The sequence below is a fragment of the Populus alba genome, chromosome 6 (genome assembly GCF_005239225.2).
Source record: "Populus alba chromosome 6, ASM523922v2, whole genome shotgun sequence".
In the NCBI taxonomy this organism is placed as follows: Eukaryota; Viridiplantae; Streptophyta; class Magnoliopsida; order Malpighiales; family Salicaceae; genus Populus; species Populus alba.
The window spans coordinates 7,137,460-7,161,930 of record NC_133289.1 but is presented as its reverse complement, the minus strand read 5'-3'; the positions used below and the strand labels follow the sequence as shown (position 1 = coordinate 7,161,930).

Here is a 24,471-nt window from a genome sequence, read left to right as displayed (position 1 = left end):
GAGAGAGAGAGAGTAGGGGACGAGACCGTAACAAAATAAGCAAAGAATCATTAATTACACAGCGCTGTAGTCCTAGCTGCACCGCAGTAAATTCTAGAGTCGATTCCCTTACCTCACACCACCCACACTCCATCCATAAATACCCCCACCTTCTTCCCGCTTTCCCTCATATCACACACCCAGAAAAAGACTTTACCTTTCTCTCAATGGCTCAGCATCGGTCAGGTTTGCTCTGCATTGTCTTCCTGGTCTCGGTCTTTGTGTTGGCTCATGCGAGGATCCCTGGAGTTTTCACCGGCGGACCTTGGGAGAGTGCTCATGCTACTTTCTATGGCGGGAGTGACGCCTCCGGAACTATGGGTAACCCTCCCTTTCTTTTTCATCTCTTCCTCTTGCCCTTCTAAAAGCTTGCCTCTTTGAAAAAAATTAAAAAAATAGTAGCGGGTCATATATAATAAAGAAATGTCATAGCCAGGCTTGTAATAGACCAAGCATGTGAAATGTTGTTCGATTGATTTTGTTTGTTTGATAGATCTTGTGCGTTTATTTGTGTTCAGGAGGTGCTTGTGGGTATGGCAATCTGTATAGCCAGGGATATGGAGTGAACACAGCAGCATTAAGCACAGCGTTATTCAACAATGGGTTGAGCTGTGGGGCTTGCTTCGAGATTAAGTGCGCAGATGATCCAAGATGGTGCAACCCAGGAAACCCAACCATCGTTGTAACCGCCACTAATTTCTGCCCTCCTAACTTTGCTCAACCCAGCGATAATGGTGGTTGGTGTAACCCACCTCGTCCTCACTTTGACCTTGCTATGCCCATGTTCCTTAAGATCGCGCAGTACCGCGCTGGTATTGTCCCTGTCGCTCATCGCCGGTGAGTAATCTGCTTTTCTGTCCTTTATTTCTTTTCTTAATGGTTTGCGTGGCCCATTCTGTTCTTTTCTTGATGTGTCATTTTCCTGTTTTTACTTTGAAGCGGCAGGAGTAAAGATACTTTTGCTTTTGGGTTATTATTATTTGATTTAATGGTCTGTTTGGAAGATACGAATCTATATGGAATCTTGTAATGCCGCTTCTTCATTTTTGCTTTGTCCAATTTCTTTTTGTAGACAAATCGTTCTGCTCTCTGTATTTGTATTTCCTTGAGAGTTTTAGGCCCTTCACTAAAGCATCTTTCTGGGGAAGCAAATGCCTTGTATTGCTAAGATTAACAGGGTGCTTGATATGTTATTATGACAGGATAGTAGCAGCAGTAGTCCTTGAAAAAAGAAAGATTCAATAGCGTATAGTTGCACAACCCCCAACTTTAGCTAAGAATTGTTTTACCCAAACAAACCATCGGAAACCCGCATCGGCGGTCTGCCGTTGCCCGTTCTGTAGGTTTTTAAAAGACTTTGATAGCCTTCCCATCATAAATGGCATTATCTTCCCGGAAAATCAGGGTAGAAGCGACAATACACCTCCTCATCGCCACTACCACCACTAATAGAATAAAATAACTCCATGCCGTATTTGTATTTGTCTTATCTTTATCGTATTCTGGCGGGGGTAAATATATTTGGATTTGTTTTTGTTTACAGGGTACCGTGCAGGAAGCAAGGAGGCATCAGATTCACTATCAACGGTTTCCGTTACTTCAACCTGGTTTTGGTGACCAACGTGGCGGGTGCAGGGGATATCGTGAATGTGTGGATCAAGGGCTCCAACACTGATTGGATGACCATGAGCCGTAACTGGGGACAGAACTGGCAATCCAACGCCGTACTTGTGGGTCAGTCGCTTTCTTTCAGGGTTAGAGGCAGCGATGGCCGCACCTCTACTTCTAAGAACGTGGCATCACCTAATTGGCAGTTTGGTCAGACCTTCACGGGCAAAAACTTCCGCGTCTGAGCTCCCTCTTCCTCTTTTCTTTCCTTTTCTTTTCTTTTCTTACATGTTAGTATTTACCTACTAGTACTGTAATGTGAGTTTCCCCGCCTTCAGTTTTCCTTAATTTTCTCAGGAAAACTTGGAAGTGATTGGGGTTCACGGGGATGAAAATAGGGGCAGGACAGTGACTCCAAAGTGTCTTTTTGAGTGGGAGAAGTGTCTTTTGCTTAGCGGACTGGTTAGATTGAAAGTTTTAAGAACCAGTCGAGCTGCTGGTCAAAGTAAAATGGCAGGAAAGGCTGAAGCGGCTGCAGTAAGGAACTTGTAGCCCGCAGCTCCTGTTGATGCATGTTTTCATCTCTATAATACTACTACCAACTTTATAATTGTGATCTGCTCGATCTCGTCCGCTCAACTTTATGATCCACTGTCCTGAAAACATTGTGTCTGAAAACAGTAATGGCCACCCACTTAACTAGATTGATAGCCAAGGATGAATGAGCCTCTCTGAGACGCCCAGCAGCTAAATGTATAATCATCTTGCCACTTCTGGGAAATGATGGGTTACTATTCTATGATCAGATCATGCAACATTACGTTACATAATAATCACAGTAAAAAAGAGAAAAAAAAAGTTGATCCCAGCTGGGAGGAAATTAGGGCGTTGAATTGCAACAACCAGTCTCAAATTGGCAATAAGATTAGATGGATTCCTGCAAGTAGACCGTCCCCACTTGTCGGTGGATATGCTCGCAACTCCCCATGTGCCTCTCCACCGACACTGATCAGCATCACTTCTTTTCTGCCAATTTCATCGTTCCTTTTCCTCGCTAGCACAGAACCCGTTCACGTATCTAATCATGCAACGCCTCCGTTATTTCTCCGCTCAGGCGTCTGCTTGTACCAAATGGCTTATCGCATCTACTTTTCTGCCGGAATAAGCTAACAAGGCAGGCCGGTTCGATCCAAGCATTTAGGTTTGCTAGGGCAAGATGGCTCCCATTTTCACATGCAATGTTTTCCCAAGCTCAGAGCAGACAAATCACCTGCTATACACCCATCTTTTCCAAGCTGTGGGAATCTGGGCACGCTTGGACAAGAGGCCTATCCGGTTATGTTAAGATACCCGCTAAGCCCAAAAGAGGCAAACCATGTCTGGCATGCCATCAAAGGAAGGCATTTATTCCTTATCAACAATATCTTTCGGATCATGAAAAATCAACTTTCGGCAAGAAAACAACAGGTAAAGTGGGACCGACTGCGACCATATACTTGTTATCGATCAATTAGCTTGTCAAGAATAATCCTTCAACCCCAAATTATCCTCGTGATATGTAGATCATAACTCAAGTATAGGGTGTGTGACTTGAAATAGCCTCTTGCAAAACTTTGAGGTTTATAGCTGGAATCATGACAAGGGAATTGGAATATATGCCAAGTTATATCATTCTTACGCTGAATTTCGGAATCCAATCGTACATGTCAATTTGTATGCAAATTCATGCCAATGCTTCTAAGAATTCAAGGTTTGTGATAGATGATGGTTTTGATTCACATCGGGAATGAACATAATCTCATGCACCCGAGTGTAGCTAAAATAACAGATAGGTCGTGAAGGATATTTGTTGATTACCGAGTACTTAACAGTCAATTTAATTATTCTATTGATGGAGGAATTATTAAATGAGTTTCGTGGTCTAATTATTTTTCTATATTGAATCTAAGACTAGAGCACCATCAAATCAGAATAAGACTAGGAAATATTTAAAAATAACTTTTAGAACTCACAAAGAACATTATAAATTTATGATCATGTCATTTGGTTTAACCAATACTCCATCTATCTTCTAAGCTCTAATGAATGATATATTTAAATCCTATCTTAGAAAATTTGTATTAGTTTTATTTGATGATATAATAGTCTATAATGGGAGTGAGGAATGCTAAAAGATCTCAATGTAAGTTTTCTAGTAAGGAGCCGGAATACCTAGGCCATATAGTATTAGAGGAAGGGGTAAATTTCAATATAAGAAAGGTAGAGGTTATGGTTCAATGACCCAGACCCAACAACATAAAATCCTTAAAAGGATGTTTAGGCCTAATCAAGGATTATAAAAGGTTTCACATAAGATTATAGGTACTAACTAGCCAGGCTACCCAAAAAAAGGCAATCATGAAACCGCTGTTAGCATTATCATTTTTATTTTTTTTATTTTTTTTAAAAAGACTTTACAATTGAATATGATGTATTATGTGAGGGAGTTAAAGTAGAAAAAGAGTTTTTGGCTATTATGTTGGCAGATCTGAAATGAAGACCTTATTTACTAGGTCAAATCTTTAAAATTAAAACTTATTAGCATAGTTTGAAATATATGCTCAAGAATAAAATCGGTAACCCAACCCAACAAAAATGGATATCTAAACTAATTAGATATGATATCATAACTAAGATCTTATTTTCATTTATTTTTTAATTTCCTTATATGACCATTATGGATTTTGATTTAGATAAAAAATGTTTTCAATTTACAAAGCATCTCGACTTTGAGTTGGTCTTTTTATTTTGTGAGTGTTTATTTTATTTATCTTATTTTTAAATAAAATAGAATTTTTAATAACTTAAAATTATTAAACTCAGTTCATTCTGTGACTTAGATAATGATATTGACAAGCTAACCAAAGTCATTAAATTTGATGGAGTCTGTGACTCTGGTTGCTAGTCAAACCAAGTTAAAAAAATTTAAAGTATATATTTTTAAATTTTATTATCTAACATTGAGTTTATTGGAAATTGAGTTTCATAATTTATTTTGATTTGCTTTTTATAAGGTTAACGTGGCTTTAAACAAACATCACAATATTGGGTTGATACTCGATTTTACGAGCATGTATTTTTTGTCATATAATTAAATGAAAAAATAGTTTTTCTTTTTTAAAAAAACAAAGTTATTAAACTTAGTGTAGTCTATTACCGGATAGCAAGTTTGACAAATTAAAACTAATTAATCTAAATCGATCTAATATATTGTATTCTCAATGTTTAAAAAGAAAACAAATGCCATGAATTATGTAATTTCTTATTTTGATACTCAATGCTTGCATGAATTATGTAATTTCTTATTTTGATAAATGGGCTTTAAGTAGTGGGCCTAGTTTAAGACTTGATCAAAAGGTAATGAAAAGGAAAATCGCCGTCTGTGGGGATCGAACCCACGACCACATGGTTAAAAGCCATGCGCTCTACCTCTGAGCTAAGACGGCTACATGTTTTCTGTCCCTTGTTTCTCCAGTAACAAATTACCAATAAAATTAATACCGCATCCAAATCAGACTCCCTGCATGTCTTATTTATCATGGGTTGAATAAATGTTTTGATAAAAAAATAAATATGCAGGTTTTTTCAACGTATTGTTTTACAAAAAAAAAAACTAATTATAAATTGTAAAATCTATGCATGCAATTAATTAAAAAAATTGAACATAATTTGTGCTGAATATATATATATATATATATGTTAACTTGTCTATTCTACTTGCTTTGCTATGGGTTAAATATTATTTTTAATACAAAAAAATAAATGTATAGGTGTTATTATAATATTTTTTGACATCAATTAAAAACTATAACTATAAATCAAAAAGCTTATATTTACATATAATAAAATAAAATGAAGATTATATATGTTAATAAAAATATATAAGATGTCTAACTAATTTTTAATGTAATAGAAAAACAAGAAATTTTTTCAATTGCTATATTAAAACATCATTTCCTTTAACTTTTTGTATAATAATTTGTTCTACAAAAAATAAAAAAAATGATTTTCATAAAACAAATTATAAAAAAATAATAAAAAAAAAAAACAAAAAAATAACATAGATGATCTGCGCTATGCCGAGGGCTTGGCTATTTTTTCACAACATAAAAAAAGACATTCATTCAACATTAACGTTTTCAAATAAGTAAGAAACATCTAAAATTTAGGTAATAAAAGACAGCCCATGTTGTTAGAATGGTGACCCAGAAAGTAAGTGAAAAAATATTATAAAACGAGTATTTCATTTTTATATTCAATTAATTAATTTAATTTAATTCAAAATAAAAAATTCTTATAAAAAAGTTAAATTTAATAAAGACCCGAAAAAAAACCCAAAATAACTCCTGTTTTTTTTCAAAAGCAAGAAAATGATTAAGGATAAAAAAAAAATATAAGCTCAGAACAAAAAAAAAAACCAAAAAGTTTGGATGAAGTTTCTAAATCCAAATTAATCTTTTAAACCCACAATTCATTAAACTCCATACTCGTTTGAACCAAAAAGCTCAAAACTTGATCAATTAATTAAATGTTGAAATTTTAAATATATTAATTTAATCTAATTAAATAAATAAAAATATTTTTAAACAAGTTAAATCTAACAAAGACAAAAAAAAAAAAAACTAGCCACTGTTATTTGTTTTGATTGAAAAATCTTTTCAAAAGAAAAAAAATATTAAAAAAGAAAAAAAAACCAATGAAACCTAGATTACTATATCAAACTCGCAGGTAAGAAACGCTGAGAGGATTTTATCGTCGCTTTGAAAAGCCACCGTTTGGCTAAACAAAGCCTCCGCACACGCCTCTACAACTTCACTAGAACTCCCACACACACCACCCTAATAATTATTTAAATAATATTATATATGGGGTAAAAAAACATATCATCCCTTTTGTCAATTCAATTATTACCGAGAAACCAGAATGAAAATACACAAATTCCCCTGCAAGCCAGTTTCTTTTTTCAGCTTCTAGAGGTAATTTCGATGATTTATTTTGCGTCTAAACTTAAAAAGACAAAAATACTTTCAAGTGATAGATATATATTATTTTGCTTTTAAGGATAAGAAATTTATTATATTGTGGTAAAATAAATATGTAGACCAATTTGCCCCCAATTAATTCTGCAATGTCTAGTAATTCAATACTTTCAAGGATAATTCAATTGTTCTAATCCAGTGTTTTGAACGTCTTCCGAGCTGCTGCAGGGTAGGATGACCGAGGTAACAGCAATTAACGACTATCAAGAACAGCGACGCATAATTTTCGCATCGTAAAGTTTAAACTTCATAAAAGGAATCACAGTGTAAATAAGATGATCTAAAGGAGAAATTGAAATTCTTATTGATCTTCACAAATTACAGGGGAGACGTTAACATAAACCATTATCCATGAATCACAATAAAATGAATAAGAAGATGCTGCTATCTATTATTTTGAACATCGTTTTTTATGCTCACTCGACAAAGACTTGAAAGTAAAAAAGAGCAAAACGTGTATGTATGAATACTAATTCCCAGCTGTATAAATGTTGATAGCAAACAGATCTCTCATATTTTCAATTGAATTTATCTACTACCTCAAAACTCTGTTTGAGCTCAAGATGAAGTTCTCTTCACCCGCAATAGTGGAGTTCAGCCTTCCTGCAGCCCAACCATTGTTCATAACACGAGCAGCAACACGAGCTGGATCACCGGTCACTCGACTTCCCTCAACCTGCTTTTCATATTCTGGAAGACCTCCTGCCTTTCTCTCTTGTCTTCTTTTCCTCTCCTCATCTCTTTCCTTCCTCAGCCAGCTCTCCACTGTTCTCTGCAAATCCCATTTTCGTTTCAGCATTACACAACGCAAGAGGATTTATATTCTGGAAATTGAAAAACTATCAGCAAGTTGAAAAGTGGATTAGAGAATTAGACATAGCTACCAACCATTAGTGACAAATTACTAATCTCTTTTATTTTGGCCATTGGCATTGCGAATTGCAACTTCCCATGAGCAACATACAACTGTAAAAGAAGAAGCCAATTAGACATCGAGAAGAGCAAGCATTATATGTGATGCCTGTTGAACTACTGAAGAAATCAAGACATACAATATGCGTTGGCCACTCCTCCAAACCATCAAATATATGTGTTGCATAGATAATTGATGCACCTCGCTCTTCACAATCCTTTCTTAGAAACTTCAGAAGGTCAGCCCTTGCTAGCACATCGAGGTCAACTGTTATCTCATCAAGAAGAAGAACCTAGATAAACAAGGAGGTAAAGTCGGCTTATATTAAGACATGAATGGGAAAAACGAAGAAAAGATATCCTCAACAAACAATAACTCGTCCAAATGAGGAGTTACAAGAATTGTAATGGAAACTCATGATATAAGCGAGAGATATGAAGCAAGAAAAAGGGATACCTTGAATGGCCTCAAGAGACCCATGCAAATTTGCACTCGCCTTCTCTGGCCATCAGAAACCTTGTGCATCCTCCATGACAGATCAATGTCCAATACCTATCCAATCAAGATAACAAGTTGTAATGTCCCACTGCTGTCAATGGCACACCTAAAGAAATAGTTTCTCAGAAATGCAACTTGAATAAATTGAAACTCACCTTGATTAGCTCAGCTCTTCTTTGAGGATCAATACCTGCCACCCCAAGTATCATCTTCTCCGCAGAAATATCCATTTGTATCGGAACCTCAAAACCAGCAAAAGCAACTTCTCGCCTCCACTGCAAAAGAAAGACTTTTTATCAACAATTATCAACAAATAAAACCTTGAATATGAAAATCTCGAAATCCGGATAATTAGGTAAAAAAACAATTTCCTATCGAAATGTCCCAAACACACCATAGTATAGTCAACGCCAAGCATATCATGCTCAATATTAGACAAAAGTAAAACAAACTATTCCATTTGATTATGATAGAGATCCAGTCCAACATTGTTCTCATAATTAATTTAAGCAGGGCCTCTTTTGACAGTTTAGGCTGCTCCCATTTCGCAGGCTGGAATCCTTTTTCATGTGAAAAAGAGCTAGGATATGAAAGGAATATCCATTGCAATGCAACAAAGAATTTCTTTTTTTTTTTTTGTTCTTCCGAGGATTAGATTGGCATATGCAATAACACATTACTGGAGGGGGTAATGTTCCTCAACGTCTTATTGAAGACAAGAAATAAAACACCAGTTTCCAAATTTTAAATTAAACAGCAACGGTCGATAATAAGAAAAGGCAAAGCCATGAATGAATTGTAATTTCTAACCTCTCCTCCAAGATAAGAAAGATCACCAGAAGAAGTTAAAGCAGTGTCGTGAAAAGCAGACCTTCCTAAAACACGAACCATTTGGGGTTCCACCATGTGTTTGCCTCCTAATATCTTCAGAATTGTTGTTTTCCCTTTACAGCACAACAAAACAAACCCATTACTATTCTGGTGTTTTGCTTACTAATACTATTATCTTATGAAAACAAACAAAGATCTAACCAGCGCCGTTGGATCCAACAAGAAGGCATCGATCACCAGAATTGACGGTGAGAGAGAACTCATCGATCAACGGTTTAGACCCAGGCGGTGGGTGACCGTTGATTCCTGGGTACGTGAATCTCAGGCCGTTGATATCTATTATTGGTCCTTGATGCTCCATATCGCCCATCACAACAATCTGAGAGAGCGGTCTCTGTTTTTAAGCTCTCAAGTCTCATTTTCTTCTTCTTCTTCACCTAACTCGATGGGAAAATTTTGGGGCTGTGGATCCTACAACGTGGCAAATTTTAATAGTACTGCGTGGTCAGTCAACAACCGTTTAAGAGTAGCATGTGGGGGCGGGTCTCGTGGAACGAACGATCAAGAGGGATGGATACACGAAGGCAATTTAGGTATTGTGCTCTCAATATCCTATAACTTGGAACCTGAACTAATTAAACTAGACCTCATGGTTTCATAAAACATACATTTAATCCATAAATTCTTTGGTTCGTTTCTAACTTTAGTGATTTTCCAATTAAAAAAAAAAAAAAAGTGAAAAGAGAAGCAGATAAGATGGGAAAGGAAAAAAAAGGCGTGTTTGGGTTTAAAAAAACCTACCAAGTTGAATATGGCCAACTCTAATAAAGAGATTATTAGTTATTTTCTATACTACAGGGACTAATTGATTAGTTTTCATAAACTATGATGATTTAGTTATAACTAAGCTTTCTAACTTGTCCAAAAAAATCTAGGTAGTAAAAACATTGTTATTAAATTTCATACAAAGAAGACAGAGTCCACTTTGAATTTTCATAACTCTCAAACTCTTTGTTTAGCTTTCATTTAAAATTATCATGTATGAAAATTATTTTAATATAATTTAATTGATTTGAAAAATTTAAAAATAATTTGAATGATTGGTAAAAAATATAATTTTTTTATTAAATAATATTTTTGTTATATTAGGTCAACCCAAGATTTATAGATTAACTCCGTGAACTTACAACAGATCATGTACTTGTATTTTTATTAAATTTAAAAATTTATTTACATAAAAGTTAACTGACTTAACATATTTAAACAGCCCACAAAAGTTAAAAACATGTTGGCTTTAAGAAAAAAAACCACTGGCCCCACCAGGGATTTTTTGGGATCAATCAACAGTGTTTTCTTTCTAACTATGTTACATTTACTATTTGTTGCCTGTGTTAATTTTAAAAAACGTCATAGTTATTTGGCTTCCTTCCACCACCAGGTGACAGCAGGAAAGGCTTCGGCTAGAAGAAAAGGAAAGAAGCCTAGTATCTAATAATATTACAGCAATGCCATCATCAAATTGTGTTGTCTGCAGCAAGTTTTGGAGTTTGTGAAGGCGGCACGTGTCACGAAAGAGCAGCGAAGATGAGCGCGACTGCAAGATCGATGGCTAAGAGTTAGCAATCCTCGGAGAAAGTTTTTGATCCTAATGGTGAATTATATTATTTAAGGAAGATGTACTTCCTTCCTAGGCGAGGCGACAACTAATTGTGCTGGCGCTGCACTATCCTCCACCGCAAAAACTATTCGGCTTTTCAGAAATCAGAATAGAAGAGATTAGGCAGGATCTCCCTCAATTTTACAATAACGTCGATGCGTCAAATCACCTTTTCTGCTTTTTTTCACCTTTTGGCCCACCAAATATTTCTTCGAGAGAGAAATTTCAGCTTCGAGTTCTCTTCGCCTGAGGCTTGATGGGAGATCTCTCTCGGACTTCGGTGTGTGTCTAACACTGAACTTCTTCGATGATGATGAATATGGCTTCCTTGCTGCTATCTTCTGCTCTCTCTTTTTTATATGTATGGTTTATTCCTTCCTATTTCAAGAACTACTCCATCGAATTTCTCAAGATTATGATTCCAATAACTAGCATTTTTGATAAATACTTGACAGTGGTTACAGCTCCAAAAATTACTCTATTCGAGGTGGAAGGTCTTCCTTCAGTTTTTGTTGGCTTAATTACATGTCATCCTTTACCGTGGCAATTTGATTATATGGGACAAATGGAATGGCCTTCAAATGATATTTTTTAAAAATAATATGAAAAATAAATGGACATTTATGTATTTCTTAATCAATTAAATATTGACATACGAGATGAGATATTTAAGATATTTTATCATAAATACAGAATTTTATAAATAAATAAAATATCATGTGACATTAAAAAAAAACTTGAGTGTTCCTATGAATCTATATAAAGGGCCTCACCCTATAGATATGGAGAATAATAAAACTCAAAATTAAAATCAAGTTATTCTATATTTTTTGATATACGGTGTTGAAGTCATCTTCCATTAGAATGTCAAATTCCATCTCTAAGGATAGTAATATAAGAAGGACTCTTTAATGAAGACAATATCTATGTGCCAAAGAACTTAGAGCCTTGGATGAGAAGTTTTTTGAGCCGCAACAATGCTTAGAATGCTATCAAGCTTAACTTTACAGGGCTTTCAACAAGAAGATGCAACCACTTTCATTTCTAGTAGAAGATCCTATCTCGACGGTACATCAAATAATCATGTCAAAACATATGAGCTATAATTTTCTCTTTAAATGGGATGGACCTTATCTTTTGCACTATATTATAAACATAGCTAAGTATGTTTGAGGTCAATCATCTATGTGTACCAGAAAAGATTCTTTTGTATATATGGAAAGTAAAACTTGAAACTTGATTTCATAAATTTTTAACTAACTTGTTGCTTTCTATTATTTTTATTAAACTAGTTTATTTGATGAGTTAATTTAAGAAATCTTCAAAATTTTGACCTAGACTGGGTTTTAATTTGAAAAACAAAATCCGACTTAGTTAAACTTCAAAGATTCAGTAGAAATATATATATTTTTTAAAATAAATAATAATATTATTTTAATAAATAAATATTAACTTAGATTAGTTCAAACAACTAATAATTCGTTGAGGAGGGGAAATTATTATTTTCTCCATGTAAAGTGTTATTCCTTGAAATAATATTTTGTTTTGTTTTTTGTTTTTAATTTTTTTATTTAACATTAGATTTATTAAAAATTAAATTTTATAGTTTATTTTTGTTTGATTCATATAATGTTGTTTTGGTTTCATGACCTGAATCATGAATTTTATGGGTTAATGCAATTGACTTGAGTTCTTAGATTTTTTTTTTTATTGATTTTGTTTTTAATTTTATCTTTTATTATTTGAATTGATTAAAAATTAAATTTTTATAATTTATTTTAATTTTTAAAAAATAATTTTAATTTTATCATCCGAAGAACAATTAAACTATATTGATATGGGTCGAAAATTAAATATAAGATTGGACGCAGGGGCAAAAAGGGAAGGGAGAGGGGGGAGTAGCATGGAACAAACCTGGGGTTTATTTGTACTGTTAGCCAATAACCACAGGGATTATAAAAGGGTGAGGAGAAAATGGCCCACTAGCAAGTAGAGCCAGAGATAGATGGAAAGAGAGACAATAAAAACAAAGCAAAGGGAGAAAAAACCGACGTAACGTATCACTGACAAATTTGCTGCGCGTACCAGAGCGTCCTGTCTCTTTCACCTCTCGTCTCCTTGTGCCGCGAAACCCGGACTACAGTCTCCCCCACCCCAGTAGGCCCACCTTTCCTCCCAGGTCCAAGTAGGGTTTTCAAAAATCTTATTTCCTTAAAATAGCGTATTTCCTACGAGAAGATATTTTCCCACGTAGATCTAAATTACTCTGATAAATATGTTTAATTCCCACACAATCACGTGCTCAGGAAATCCATTTTATCTAAATATCACATAATATATATAAATATCTATCGAAAACACAACGTGTATCCAAACAATTTCATATGCACAAGATCTAGAAGACATTGTTGTGCTGCAGAGGGGTTTGTGGTTCGGAGAGAATAGCGCTGATGCCCATTTATTTCGTGGAAAAGTTTCCCTTTGATTCATCATCAACGAGGAAGAACATTTACAGCTGCGTGGCAAGAAAATCTCCAACACAAACAGAAGTTAACGTGAAGAGAGATGTCTTTTCTGCCCTTTTCTCCTGGGTTCCCTAATTACTTATTTGCGATGTATGAGCATTGTTCATGTGGACAGCAGAGACAACCGGAGGTTGCCTGGCTTTGACCGTTAATGGAGTGTTAATGCAAAATTAATTTCGGACTAATTTCAATTTCCTTGTCGTTTTCTCTTGTCATGAATTTCAATGTCATCTAATCGATAAATCAGTTGTGTTTCAATGCTAACATTGGCAGAAAGCATGTCGTTTCGACAAATAAGTTTATAAATAACTACCCTATTCAAGGAATTAAAAGTTCAAACTACAAAAATTAAATAAATAAAAGTTCTCCCAAGTCCTAATGCAACACCAGCTCCTCTTTCCTGAAAGATCCCATCCTACCCCCCTCTAGTGAATCTACCCTGCCCTGATTTTCTTGTTGGGATGTTATTCTTCTGTTTTAAATTATTTTTTTTTATTGTTTTGGTGTGCAAAATAAATTAAAAGAATAAATATTATTTCAATACGCGGTATATGCTGCTAGGGAAACTAAATCAGGTGACTATGTATCTGCTAGGCCCGTCTTTATAGAATATAGAGTAGCAGAGAGCAGAGAGGCAGAGGCTAGTTTCTCAAATTGTTTCTGTGAACTGTAACGCAAGGGGAATTCAGAATTTTCTTGGGAATCATCAACGCTTGGTGTAACTATTAATTTGATGATAATCAAACGGCAAACGTGACGTCTATAGACGGGGCGAGGGGTTTGATGGAATAATAAATAATGGCGTGGTCGATAATTACTTTGCTTTTGGTAAAATATCAGCCTTTTTTCTGCAGTCACTTCCATACCACTTTATTGCATCGAAGAGGCAAGACAACAAGCTGCGTCCATTATTTACAGGATTCCTCCTGCGACGCTGAGTTTGACTTCGATATCGAATCTTTTCTCTTTGTAATTAGGAATTGTTGTAATTCCTAAATTATTATAAAATCTTAAATAATAATGCTTATGGCTTTTATACTAAAATTCAAGGCATCGATATTGTAACTATGTGATGGAAAATTCAATAGAATCTCATAGAAATTTTGCATTGCATGCAGGATAATAAACAGGAAATGAGCGGTCCCAGCAATTATATTATAATAATAATAATAAAACAATATCATTTAGCTTACTTGGTTAGACTTTAAGTTTGTTTTTTAAAAATTATTAATTTGAATTTCATAAATTTTTGAATTACTAAAGATTTATACTGTTATTAATTTTTTAAAAACTCAAAGTATAAAACTTGATTAAAAATTCGTGTAATAATAATAATTAAAAAAACTTGATGTTACGGAAGTTTTGCTATTGTGCGCTGAAACGGTTGTCTTAATACAAGCTACAAGCGGACTCCTCGTTGACTTAGGTTTTTATTAATAGTATTAAGTCAAGCAACAGATCAATTAGGATTATTATTATTATTATTATCATGGGCTAATGTTTAGAGTAATTGTTTTAAGAGCATCAGGGACCACGTACGTGCCTGATAGTGTCACGCTTCCCAACATCATAAAACCGCTGTAGCCCTCAATCACCTTGACTGCTGGTGGCATATGCATCGTTTATAAAAATCGAGAGAAAAGTTGACTTGTTAAAGTCAGAGATATCCATGGCTGTGATTTTGCCCTTCACTACCCTTAAATAACATGCTTGTTGTATCTGCTACGTTTTTTTTTTTTTTTTTAAAAAAATGGATTCACGTCATATGTGTTTAAACAGAAGAGCGCATGATTACAGGAGGAGGAGTGATAATCAACCCATAAAACTAGCAAGCAGCAAAATGACGGAATGTGGCGCATTTTAAGCGCTGAAATCGAGCGTACACCGTTGTCTCATTATTTTTTTTTTTTGTCAATATCTCATCCTCTGTAAACCCCATTAATTTAATGCGCCTCTCACTTCCCACTCTCTAGACACTGCTACCTACTCTCTCTTGCTCTCCTAGCTCTGTCTTTCTCTGCAAACACTGTGCTGTCAGTTGCTGTTGTGGAGATATGGTGGTGGCTGTGATGGAGGAGGTGCACCGGAGTAGCTGACCCTAGGACATTCCTTATTATTTTAAAAAAAGAGGAAAATCTTGTTTTTGCCCTTTGTCATTCGCGTGCCCCCTTTTTAAGCCTAGTGTCAGTAGTCAGATCTCTCTCTTTCTACATGTTCAAGTTTGTTAGTGTTTTTCTCGAAAAATTAATTTTATTTGCAGTCTCAAGTCTAATCTCTCATTTCTGTCTTTGCTCTCTCGTATTCTGTTCCGTTCCTGCTCGTTCCTCTCTCTCTAGCTAGGCAGGCATCTTTCTCCATCTCCTCCAGGGTTTGTTTTAGCCTTTTTCCATTCCCATTTTATATAAATTAACAGTATTTCATTCGAGATGCGTCGAAAAAGAAGTTCGGTTTCAACCACTTGAAGAAAAATGTACGTGACCATGTTCCTCTTTAATATAGTTTTTCTTTTCCTGCTATCCCTTGCTTCTTCCTTCCAAATAAGAGGTTTGGTTGCTGGATTGTTTTTTCTGTATATATATATCTTGGATCTAATGACTGCAGCTCTTGCTTTCTCGTTCATTATTAGAGTAGTAAAAAAAACCCAAGTAACGGTAAAGATTTTCACACAAAAATTGTTTTGTCAGCCCGGTAATAAATTATAGTTGCTTGTTGTGTTTTTGTGTTTTTTTTTTTGAGATTGTGTTGTTTCGATGAAGAGTGCTATTGTTAATATTTTATAACGTTGTTGCAGTAGCTCAAACGATTTTCTTTTTCAGATGCCTCTGATTTGTGGCTGATATATAAGTTGTGCTCTTAGATTTTTCAGAAATATTGATATTTGAAACACAGCCATTAGATTTGGAGGATGATGATAGAAATTTGGTTCTTTGTTTTTCTGTTTCTTAAGGTGGTCTATGTATAGTTTTATATTTCCATTGTGGCTTGAAAAAATAAATAAATAAAAGTTATGGATATCAAGAACAATGGATCGTACGGTTAACGAGTTTGGCTTTTCGCACCTTATTTGTTGGTAATTGATCGTGGGATGCTCACGACCATTATTATTATTATTATTTTGTGCAGCACATAAATCCACAAAGATGCATTTGTCATAATATGCCTTTTTTATATGCTGAAGTTTATTATTTCTTGAAGAATTCTGGTAGATATAAGTTAAGTTTCCCTGAATTCTTTTGGGTTTACAAATCATTGCTAAACACGTTTTTGGGAGTTACATATGATATGGTAGGGGAAACAAGGATTTGATGAGATTTTGTATTTGGATGAATTTCTCAAGTATTAGACCACATCACATGCTGTTTCGTTGCTGATGCCTATGGCCCAATACCAATGGTGAATTATTGGTGCTGAGCATTTCTAAAAATGGAGCTACTTGGTGAATTATTGCTTGACATCATTTGCTGTTTGGGCTGGAATTCTATCATCAGAACCCAATAAATTGCTCAATCTGCTATCGGTTGTAATTGCTTACTTGTGCAGTTGTGCCTGACTTATGACATGATAAGAAATTCTATCTTTGCTTATTCCGTGATTGTTTGTTGCCAATGATTGAAGCAATGTGTTTGTTGTGTGTTTTAGGATTATTTTATTTTTTATTAATTCTATGTCTTTTTACGGATACTGCTACTAAACTTGTTCAGGTGTATAATATATATATTATACACATGAAGGCGAGCTTTTCATTACTCCGTTTGCACATTCTTGATGCAGGTTATGGCCCTTGTTCGCGGGTCCAAGGTTGATAATTTTGTTGGAATCCTTATGTTAATTTCTGCAGTGCTGACCTACTTATTTAGATGTTATATATTCATCTTGGGCTAAACCCTGCTTTTCTTTTGATGTGGAATAGCAGAGTAATTATTTACATGTTTTACCACGGTGAAGGAGACTGATGCCATGCTCTGCCATGTTTCAGATACATTATGAAGAGTTCAAGGCAATGGAAAGTGGTGCCTACACCTAGAAATGAAGGAGAGGCAGCGTTGGAGAGCTGAAGAGGACGCTTTACTACGTGCATACGTGAAACAATATGGTCCAAGGGAATGGAACCTTGTGTCACAGCGCATGAACACACCCCTAAACAGGGATGCTAAATCTTGCTTAGAAAGGTGGAAGAACTACCTCAAACCAGGGATAAAGAAAGGATCACTTACAGAAGAAGAACAGAGTCTTGTCATTCGGCTTCAGGCGAAACACGGGAACAAATGGAAGAAAATTGCAGCTGAAGTTCCAGGTCGAACAGCTAAGAGACTAGGCAAGTGGTGGGAAGTGTTCAAAGAGAAGCAACAGAGAGAGCTGAAGGAAAATAACAAGACAGTTGAGCCAATTGACGAGGGCAAGTACGATAGGATTTTAGAGACTTTTGCTGAGAAGCTAGTGAAAGAGCGCCCTTCTCCAGCATTTGTAATGGCCACTTCGAATGGGACCTTTCTTCATACGGACCCCCATCCCCATCCCCATCCCCATCCATCTACTCCAGCACCAACTATGCTCCCCCCTTGGCTTTCTAATTCTAACAGCACCTCCACTGTCAGGCCACCATCCCCCTCTGTAACGCTAAGCCTCTCTCCATCAACAGTCGCGGCATCCCCTCCAATCCAATGGCTTCAGCCGGAGAGAGGTCCGGAAAACACTCCTCTTGTTTTGGGCAATTTGCCACCTCATGGAATAGTCCCTGTTTGTGGTGAGAGCTTCTTAATGTCTGAGTTGGTCGATTGCTGTAGAGAATTGGAAGAAGGGCACCGCGCCTGGGCTGCACACAAAAAGGAGGCTGCCTGGAGGCTAAGAAGGGTAGAGTTGCAGCTGGAGTCAGAGAAGTCATGTCGAAGGAGGGAGAAAATGGAAGAGATAGAGTCAAAGATCAAGTCTCTCAGGGAAGAAGAAAAGGCATCTCTTGATAGGATTGAAGCAGAGTACAGGGAACAATTAACAGGGCTTAGAAGGGATGCAGAAACCAAGGAACAGAAATTGTCCGACCAGTGGACTGCAAAGCATTTGCGTCTTACCAAGTTTCTCGAACAGATGTCTTGCAGACCTAGGCTTTCTGAGCCTAATAGTCGTTAAGGAGATATCTTACGTCCAGCTGTATCAGCTCTACAGTTTGGTAAACACAGGGTCGTTGCTCTTCCTTTCATTTTCTCTGTTTGATCTGATATCCATCCTCTTCAGAAACTCTTATCTGTTGGCATCTATTTATATTTCCATGACTGCTTATGACTTGGACTGAGTGTTAGTATAAGCGTGATCAACCCTGTCTTGCATTCTATCTCTCTTTTTCAGAAATATATATATCATAATTATATTGCTGGTTGATGATCGATATTTTCTAGACCTGCTCCTGAAAGGGATTTAGCGTTGATTTTCGTTGTCCTGCATAAATCGCCGGAATGGATGCTGCGGCGTTTCTATTTACATGGTCGGAAAGTGAACCGGACGTTTGTTTTACTGCTCCTGATGTTCTCATCCCTAACATCACCTAGCTCATATCAATCAAGTTGAACACCAAAAATTATTTACTATGGGTGTCACAATTCTTGACTATCTTGCCCGCCAAAACACCTTCCCTTTACTTCTGAAGCCACACACCCAAGATAAATCCAGATTTTATTATCTATACCAAGAAGGATCGATGCCACAAAGACAGAAGCCGTCCTCTCTACCGTAATTGGCACGACCACTTCCAGGAAAGTCTGGTTCCTGTTGGCTAAGAAATTTGCCTCTCGGTCAAAGCCTCATGCTACTCCTTTAAAGCAACTCGCCAAGACTACAAATCTTGCACAAAATATCTTCGGACAACAAAGTCTCGGGACCGTCACCATGACCATTGATGACTTTCAAGTAGAATTACGAAGCCATGAACTGCTACATCAAAGTCACACCCCACCTCCATATCTGATGAACATAACTTTGTCATGTCTCACCTTTTCAGTCGAAGAAACACGAGTATGGTGTCCACACCAAGTTGCTTTCCCTCAAAACACACTCAGCAGAGAACCATTTGCTTGTTTCTAATTATAAAATGTCATTTTGCGATCACTGAGCAAAATGCAATGAATTGCCATTTTCACACTCCACTCAATATATACTATTATTAATTTTAAAACCCAATATTAACTAAAATAAAAAATAATATCTAATTATTTTTTAAAATATATAAGTTTAACATAAATATATATTAAAGATAATAAATATATTTTTTATAATTTATTTTGTCTTGTTTATCATTAATCAAATAAGATACATAGATAATCATTTTATCTTGTACTTTACTACTAAGAGAGTGTTTGTCTACGAGGCTGCGGCTGCGTTTTATTTAAAACGCAATCCGCAGCCGTTTGGTAACAAAAAAAAGCAATTTATTGTGCATGAGACCCACGTGTTTTTTACGTTTCAAACGCCGGAAAGGAAAAGCTACAAAAACCTGCTTTATTTGCACTGTAGCTGATAAAAATTAACGAACAATGCAATTTACTGCACTGTTCATGCATGAATTGCACTGTCCTCTTTTTTTTTTTTTTTTTTTTAAAAAATAAAATTAAGTGTGTTAATTGTATTAATTTTTTTTTAAAACTAGTTTAAAGAATTAAATTCATTTGCGATGTGAACAATATTCTTTTTTGAAAAACTAGTATAGAGTGAATTAAATTCACTCGCACAGTAATATCAATTTTATATCTGATAATATTTTATCTAATTTTATTACACGCTCAAAAAATTATGAAAATTGTAGTTCTTATCGGATGAATTTTGTACGTAATGGAATTATAAATAGTTTAATGGAATAATAAAAAATATTTTATATAAATTATTTTTTTTCATGATGTAATAGGAGTAATTAATTTTACAATATTTAAATTTAAAACCATCAATATTAATATATTTTTTAAAAAATTATTTTATAATCTCAATTTCAAAAGCATTATAACCAAACACATTTAACTACTTTTTCTTCAACCTCAATTTCAACCACAGTTTTAACCAAACACCTATTTTTTCAAACCAACCTCAATTAAAAGTACTTTTTATAAAACAACTTTTTTTAAAACCATAACCACAATAGTACTGCAATACCAAACACACTCTAAACATAATTATGTGTGTCTATCTTGTTATGTTTTGTATTCTGTCCCTAATATTTTCTTCTTTTTTGTCCTATAACACTAACAAAAAAAAAATTAGTTTTTGTTTTAATTATTATTTTTTTATTTTTCAAATTTAGTGGTGTCCACTCTTTAATACATGGATCCACTCTTGATCTCGAGAGGCTATGGCTATTTAGAGTCATTACCTTGATACCACAAAAAAATTCAACCCAACAGAAATGAGAGCAGGTGAGCCCACTTCCAAACTACTATTGAGTTTGAATGGATCATATTCTCCATTGGCGAGGTCCTCCAAATGCCATGGTTTTTTATTGACTTTCTCAGCATTACTAAGATTACAAGCAAAGTTAGCCGCCATCTGACTTATACCGAAACTCATCTACAGTTGAATATAATCTACACTGCAATCTCTCTTTTTGTTTTTTTGTTTTTTTATTATTATTAACATGAATGGTCAGTTTCCGCTTAACTTAATTAGTTTTACTAATTATAAAGTTAACGATCATGTAAGTTTTTAATTTTCCTAATATTTCTAAGATTTAAATTAGTAATTTTTAAAGAACAAATTTAAAACATAACCAATTAATCTAAACCCCTCAAAATTATCTACACTGCAATCTTTTTAAGATATTGATAGTCATCCCATTCAATGCCTGGAGAAGCTTTTAAGAAGCAATATAGGGTTCAATATAAATAAAAAGAAAACAGAGCTCTCTAGTGGCAATCGACGTACCTTTCAAGACGCGAGCAGGCTTTTCTTTCATGATCCTAGCCTGAATCAAGATGTGAAAATAAAGTTTCCTGGAAGAGAGAAGGATAGAGAAGAGTAGCATAGGAATCTCAGTTCAACGTCAAGTTCAAGTTCGCCTCCTTGTTAGCGGACTCGATTGGACATCGTCTCCTTAATATTTTCCATGGCTCTCTTTTGATTTCTCTATGAATGAGATTGAAAGAAAAGAGATTAAACTCTCTTGATGTTATAGAGGAAAATGATTTTTTTTTTTTTAAGAAAAGCATCGACAGTGTATTGAAAAAAATGGTAGTGCATATAAAATGGGTTAAAAACAAAAAGATTAGCTTTTTGCTGCTTGTGCTTAATTAAATAATAGTATAAATCATATCCTGCAACTTCATCTAACAGCTTAAATTATTGGGTTGAGATGGTTCTTTGACATGGTATCAAATCCTTAATAACCAAGCGGTCACGAGTTCGAATCTCATTATCCATATTTATTTGATAAAAATTAAACACGAAGTAATGTAGATCTGTGCAAGTTTCAAGCTCAAAGAGCTTTCACTTGAGGGGATATATTAGAAAATAATATAAATTATATCCTGAAACCTCATCTAATAGCTTAAGTTATTGGATTGAGATGTTTCTTTGACATTCTCGATCTAAACGGTTATCTGGCACCTGAAAATTTCCCAGCCTGGCCGAATGCGCCGCCGCACTTTTTCCTCCTTTTTCTTCAGCAAGCCCCATGCAATTTTTTGAGTCTTGGGATGGCAGAATGCGGTACCGCACCGCCGCACACAATATTTTCATAATTAATTGAGATATCTTTGACTGATTATTTATAACTTTTACAGACACCATAGGTTTTAGTCAGTGATCAACAATGCAAGTCTGAGTTATTTTCTATGTAACTCAGCAGATTTATTTATTTTTGCTAATATATCGTTGTCTTTCACCACCTATCCCAGCAATAACAATTTCAAACACTAACATTTCTACCAATTAATTACAGTATTATTCTACCCGTTCAAGATAGAAAAAAAACCATTGTAATAAAGTATATAAATATATTGGATCACCCGTAAATAAAAACAAAGTCTCACAAGACATAAAATTTACTTTTATTTTTCTCCAACATTATAAGACTACATCTTATCTTTAATATTTTGTTATATAACAAAGTTAGGGTAAACTTCTAATTAATCGAGCTAGGAAATTATATATTGAGTCTATTAGCACAAAATGTTACGAAGCATATATCATTATTGAAGAAATAAAAAAATAAACATAGGATAAAAAAGGTTCTCAATAATTAAGAAAGCAATCAAAAATGTGTTTCATAAACTTTGTCAAACAACTAATTAAATATGGAAATAAGATTTGAATCATTCTAATAAAAACAGAGGTCTTTATCTATAACATCTCCGAGATTAAATTGGCTGCCCAGGACCTGTACCGCTATTGAAGCATCCTCAAGGTCACCTAATTGACCAAATATATCTTCCAGGTCTCCTTTTTTTCCCGTATTTGATTCGGTAGGGTTTGAAGTTAACGTTACGTTGTCCTTCTTCTCCACCACCACTGATTCAACAGGAGTTTGTATGGCAAGATCTCCTTGTTCTTCGCTAGAAACATTTTCAATGACAGTTTTATTCTGCTTCCCATCTCCAGAATTCACCAGGGCTTGATTTGCAGATGAGGAGTGCCCACTCTTCCCTTGCCCTTTTGGTTCGTATTCTCTTTTGTTTCCTACAGACATTGGAAAGCATTAAAGATAGAATAAACACAGAATGATGATTTTGGTAGTGATTAGCATAGAGAACAGAATTAATTACTCTTCAACCCCTTAATTTCCTGACTGGAAGGATGCTGAAAAGGTTGCGGAGCTGGATATGCATCCTCATCGCTTTCTGTAGCCTCACTGTCAGAGTTGTCTAAATTATCTGGTTTAACTTCAACTTCTTTATCAGAACTTGGAAGAGTTTTATACGAATCTCCCTTCAATCCTACAAAGTCCTCTTCCGTTTGATTCTTGTTTAATTGCTCACGCACACCAGAACTCGAGGATGCTTGATTTCCATGGAATAATGTTTTTCTTTTCGTTCCAGATCCTTGTTCCTGAACAAGACATTGCAATCCTAGAGTAAAAAATCACAGAACCAGCTTATCTTTCTTGATGTGTGTGTGTGTGTAGACTTACCAAAGGGTTTTCTTGCAATGCACTCTTCCCAGTCAATTGCTTCTTGCCCGGATAAGCATTATAAAGTATGAAGTTGACTACCTCGGTAGTTGACCGGAATGTCACATTTGATTTCTCATGATGATAATACTACATAGAACATCGAATATTCATGTTATTTTCTCATTTAAAACAAAATCAATTATGATGCATTCATGAGAATATATTAATCTGTCTTCTCTTTACTTTTATCCCTTCAATAATAGATGTTTACTTCAAGATAAGGAGGATATCACATATAAAAACAGATACACTTTCAGTCGATGGAAAAGTTGCAAGAAAGTTTTTTTATATATATACATGCTCCTAACATCATCTTATCAACTTAAGAAGATTTCATATATATCCAGTAGAAAATAAAAGAAATTACCAAATCATGTCTCTGATCTGTTCGCCTTCTACGCTCGAATATCCAAGCATTTGTTCTCTCAGAGAAAGGAAACGAGGTCAATTTTTTGTTATGAACCGGTGCTTCATGCACATCCAAATTAGGCAGTAGTAGCTGTTGTAACCGTACAAATAACATGTCAGCGACTATACTGATATCTACGGTTTCAGGAAGAAAGAAATTATGCGACAAACTTGAGAAGAGAGCCCATATAATAAAAATCGACTACCTTATCCATGTCCAATGCAAGATATTCTCCAGGAATTTCGAATGATAAGGGTAACAAGCCAACCAACACTGACTTAGTTACTTTTCTCTTCGAGGAATGCTGTGTGAGAGACTGCAACACAAAATCTCATCATTCCTACCACATATGCTTTGAAATCTGGTTAAACAAATCTAGTTGTATGGACGTGCACGAATTGAATTGTGCAAGACCTTCATTTAATAAAAATGGCGTCCATTACGTATCGCACGAATGCTTATTTTTATACAAAAAAGAAAAAAGAAAAAAAGAGGAGAGCAGTAGCAGGAATCAAAAGAATTTAATTATGAAACTACCTCTTGTAAACTAGCAGCATGCCAACCTTTTGGAACGCAAGGTACCAGACTCGTCGAGTCTGAAAAACCATTGATCTCTATTTTTGATGAAATCCCATTCATTTCTATAAGAGTTTTTTTGGAAGCCTGTTAAGATTATAAGATTAGGCATCATATAACATGGTGTAAGAAAAAAAGTATTCAAAAACAATTTAAAAATAAAAAGATATATACTATATATTACCTTAATTTGGTC

General features: G+C 35.0%; 3 protein-coding genes and 1 non-coding gene across 4 annotated transcripts; 2 read left to right on the top strand and 2 right to left on the bottom strand.

Moving 5' to 3' along the window:
- LOC118053381 (expansin-A6) lies at positions 1-2,265 on the top strand. The gene is made up of 3 exons (XM_035064622.2): positions 1-360; positions 558-876; positions 1,583-2,265. The coding sequence occupies exons 1-3, from the start codon at positions 207-209 to the stop codon at positions 1,890-1,892; spliced, it is 783 nt and encodes a 260-aa protein (XP_034920513.1). The 5' UTR covers positions 1-206; the 3' UTR covers positions 1,893-2,265.
- A 2,795-nt stretch (positions 2,266-5,060) lies between these two features.
- Positions 5,061-5,132, bottom strand: TRNAK-UUU (transfer RNA lysine (anticodon UUU)). Its single transcript has one exon. It is a non-coding gene; the product is annotated as a tRNA-Lys (tRNA).
- Positions 5,133-7,006: 1,874 nt separating this feature from the next.
- LOC118053380 (ABC transporter I family member 20) lies at positions 7,007-9,446 on the bottom strand. The gene is made up of 7 exons (XM_035064620.2): positions 9,169-9,446; positions 8,947-9,080; positions 8,292-8,411; positions 8,095-8,190; positions 7,778-7,930; positions 7,614-7,691; positions 7,007-7,497 (listed from the first exon to the last, which is right to left on the bottom strand). The coding sequence occupies exons 1-7, from the start codon at positions 9,335-9,337 to the stop codon at positions 7,261-7,263; spliced, it is 987 nt and encodes a 328-aa protein (XP_034920511.1). The 5' UTR covers positions 9,338-9,446; the 3' UTR covers positions 7,007-7,260.
- A 5,636-nt stretch (positions 9,447-15,082) lies between these two features.
- Positions 15,083-18,527, top strand: LOC118053379 (transcription factor AS1). The gene is made up of 2 exons (XM_035064619.2): positions 15,083-15,619; positions 17,126-18,527. Exon 2 carries the CDS (start codon positions 17,176-17,178, stop codon positions 18,271-18,273), a length of 1,098 nt encoding a protein of 365 aa, XP_034920510.1. The 5' UTR covers positions 15,083-15,619; positions 17,126-17,175; the 3' UTR covers positions 18,274-18,527.
- Positions 18,528-24,471: the final 5,944 nt, after the last annotated feature.

What these genes read in the sequence shown, in the direction of transcription:
- LOC118053381 (XM_035064622.2), top strand. Translation starts at nt 207, where the DNA reads ATGGCTCAGCATCGGTCAGGTTTGCTCTGCATTGTCTTCCTGGTCTCG. An exon ending in TGACGCCTCCGGAACTATGG is followed by an intron (nt 361 to 557) that starts GTAACCCTCCCT and finishes ATTTGTGTTCAG; the next exon opens with GAGGTGCTTGTGGGTATGGC. An exon ending in GTCCCTGTCGCTCATCGCCG is followed by an intron (nt 877 to 1,582) that starts GTGAGTAATCTG and finishes TTTTGTTTACAG; the next exon opens with GGTACCGTGCAGGAAGCAAG.
- LOC118053379 (XM_035064619.2), top strand. Translation starts at nt 17,176, where the DNA reads ATGAAGGAGAGGCAGCGTTGGAGAGCTGAAGAGGACGCTTTACTACGT.
- LOC118053380 (XM_035064620.2), bottom strand. Translation starts at nt 9,337, where the DNA reads ATGGGCGATATGGAGCATCAAGGACCAATAATAGATATCAACGGCCTG. An exon ending in TGTTGGATCCAACGGCGCTG is followed by an intron (nt 9,081 to 9,168) that starts GTTAGATCTTTG and finishes TGTGCTGTAAAG; the next exon opens with GGAAAACAACAATTCTGAAG. An exon ending in TTTCTTATCTTGGAGGAGAG is followed by an intron (nt 8,412 to 8,946) that starts GTTAGAAATTAC and finishes TTTCTTTTGCAG; the next exon opens with TGGAGGCGAGAAGTTGCTTT.